Genomic DNA, 2169 nt, shown 5'->3' with positions numbered 1-2169 from the left:
GACGGGCTGCAGGTGGGGGGCGCGGGTGTGTGCGTGTTTGTGGGTGGCCCTGGGGGAGGCAAGCGTGTGTGTCAAACAGACGCTGGGGTGGGGGGTGCCGGGCGGCGCAGGTAGGGCATGGTGAAGTAGGGGGCCGAGGTGCATCTGCATCTGTTAGTGGGGGCAGCATGCCGGTGTGGCAGCCGGTGTGTGGGGAGGGGGAGGGTGCTGCATGCAATGGTGCGGGGCGGCCCCAGCAGGCGGCACAGGATACGCGGCAGGCGCACGGCGGGCATGCCGTGCTGCGACGGCGGGCTGCCAGCGGGACGGGTCGCGCCCACCCGGCGCCCTCACTCCCTTCCTTTCTTTTCCTCCTTCCTTTCCTCCCGTCGCCAGGTGGAGCTGCCCGACTACTGGCTGGATGCGGGCAACCCGTGGGAGATCCGCCGTCCGGAGACGCAGTTCAAGTGAGCATCTAGCACCTCAACGTTCACAATCCCTCCTGACCCCTCCACGCAGCACAGCCCGCCGCTGCCGGTGGCGGCAGGAGGGGGCTGTGGTGGGGCCCGGAGCAGGGCAGGAGGCTGGCGGGCAGAGGGCGGCGGCCGGGGCGCGCATGCCCGCACGCATCGACCAGCACGCGATGCCGCCTCCAGCAGCGGCAGCGCCGCGCCACCCCCCTCCCTTCCGCCTCTCTCGGCCCCAGCCTGCTCGCTCGCCACCCCCCTCACACCAACCCCCTCCACCCGCCCCCCTGCAGGGTCGGCTTCTACGGCTCCCTCCAGGACGGCGTGTGGGCGCCCGGGGAGGAGGTGATTGCGGAGGCGTACGACGTCCCCATCCCGGGCTACGGCACCAAGACGTGCAGCAACCTGCGCCTGTGGGACGCGCTGCCGTCCACCGAGTTCGACCTGGAGGCCTTCAACGCCGGGGACTACACCAAGGTAAGGCGTGGTGTGTGTGTGTGTGTGTGTGGTGTGGGGTTGCCGTATTGTTGTCGTGTTATTGTGGGGGGTAGTTGTGGGTGGGCTGCCGCGTAGCAGTGGCGGCGGTGGGGTGGGGTGTGCAGAGGGAAGGGGCTGGAGCAGGCCGCCGGGCGCCCCCCCGCCTCCCGCGTCTCGCCTTCCCCCATCCCGCCTCCCTCCCTCCTGCCCCTTCCTCCTGAACACCACACATCCTGCTCCCCCCACCGCCTCCCACCCTTACCCCACCCCACCCGCAACAGGCTGTGGAGCAGAAGCGGCGCGCTGACGACATCACCGCGGTGCTCTACCCCAACGACGCGACGGAGGAGGGCAAGGAGCTGCGCCTGAAGCAGCAGTTCTTCTTCGTCTCCGCCTCCCTGCAGGACACCATCGCGCGCTACCTGGTGGGTGGGTGGGTGGGTGGTGTGGTGTGTGTGTGTGCGTGGGGTGTGTGAGTGTGTGTGTGGTGTGTGTGTCTGTGTGCAGGGCAGGCGTGCATGGCGTGCCTGCGTGTGCATGTGTGTGCGGGGGTGCGTTTCCAGCGCCTTTCCCGGCCCCGCACGCGTGCCTGCGCTGGCGGCCTCGCCCCCCCAGCATTGGCACCAGACGCCCGCACCGGGTGCCTGCACGCCACCTGTGTGCCACATCGCCGACAACACCTGCCCCCTGCCTCCGCCGTGCCGCAGGAGAAGCACGACGACCTCTCTGGCCTGCCCGAGAAGGCGTGCTTCCAGATGAACGACACGCACCCCACCATCGCGGGTGGGTGCCCTGGGAGGGGGTGTGGGCTGGGGGGAGGCAGGGGCGCTCCGCGGCCGCTGCAGTCTGGGCAGGCGCCGCATGCTGCGTGGGCTGTGTGGGGGAAGCAGTGCGGGAAGCAGTGCAGTCTGGGGGGGCAGGCGCCCGGCCGAGCTGCCCGGCGCGGGCGCTGCGCTGCGCAGCATTCTGGCCGCCCTCCCTCGCCCCATCTCCCGCTCCCCCTCACCCCCTCACCCTCCTCCCCACCTTGCACCCCGCAGTGGCGGAGCTGATGCGGCTGCTGATCGACGTGCACGGCCTGCCGTACGACCAGGCCTGGGGCATCACCACCAAGGCAGTGGCCTACACCAACCACACGTGAGGCAGCGGGGGGGAACGCTGCCGTGTGTGTGTGTGTGTGTGGTGTGGTGAGGGGGGGGGGGGGGGCGCCAGATGGGGCGGGGGGGGGGGGGGGAATGTGGAGAAG

At 70.7% G+C, this 2169-nt stretch overlaps 1 protein-coding gene across 1 annotated transcript in view; it reads left to right on the top strand.

Moving 5' to 3' along the window:
• The window catches only part of CHLNCDRAFT_58959 (hypothetical protein), a gene marked incomplete at both ends in the record, with an annotated part of 9698 nt that overhangs the window by 1770 nt on the left and 5759 nt on the right, over positions 1 to 2169 (top strand). Inside the window, 5 exons of the mRNA XM_005844393.1 lie at positions 376 to 446; positions 740 to 923; positions 1205 to 1348; positions 1631 to 1706; positions 1964 to 2060. Coding sequence (XP_005844455.1) covers positions 376 to 446; positions 740 to 923; positions 1205 to 1348; positions 1631 to 1706; positions 1964 to 2060 — 572 coding nt within the window. The remainder of the gene's footprint in view (positions 1 to 375; positions 447 to 739; positions 924 to 1204; positions 1349 to 1630; positions 1707 to 1963; positions 2061 to 2169) is intronic.

This window comes from Chlorella variabilis, assembly GCF_000147415.1.
Source record: "Chlorella variabilis unplaced genomic scaffold CHLNCscaffold_23, whole genome shotgun sequence".
Lineage (NCBI taxonomy): Eukaryota > Viridiplantae > Chlorophyta > Trebouxiophyceae > Chlorellales > Chlorellaceae > Chlorella > Chlorella variabilis.
The sequence above is the reverse complement of the archived record's forward strand: the minus strand, read 5'-3'. Positions and strand labels throughout refer to the sequence as shown.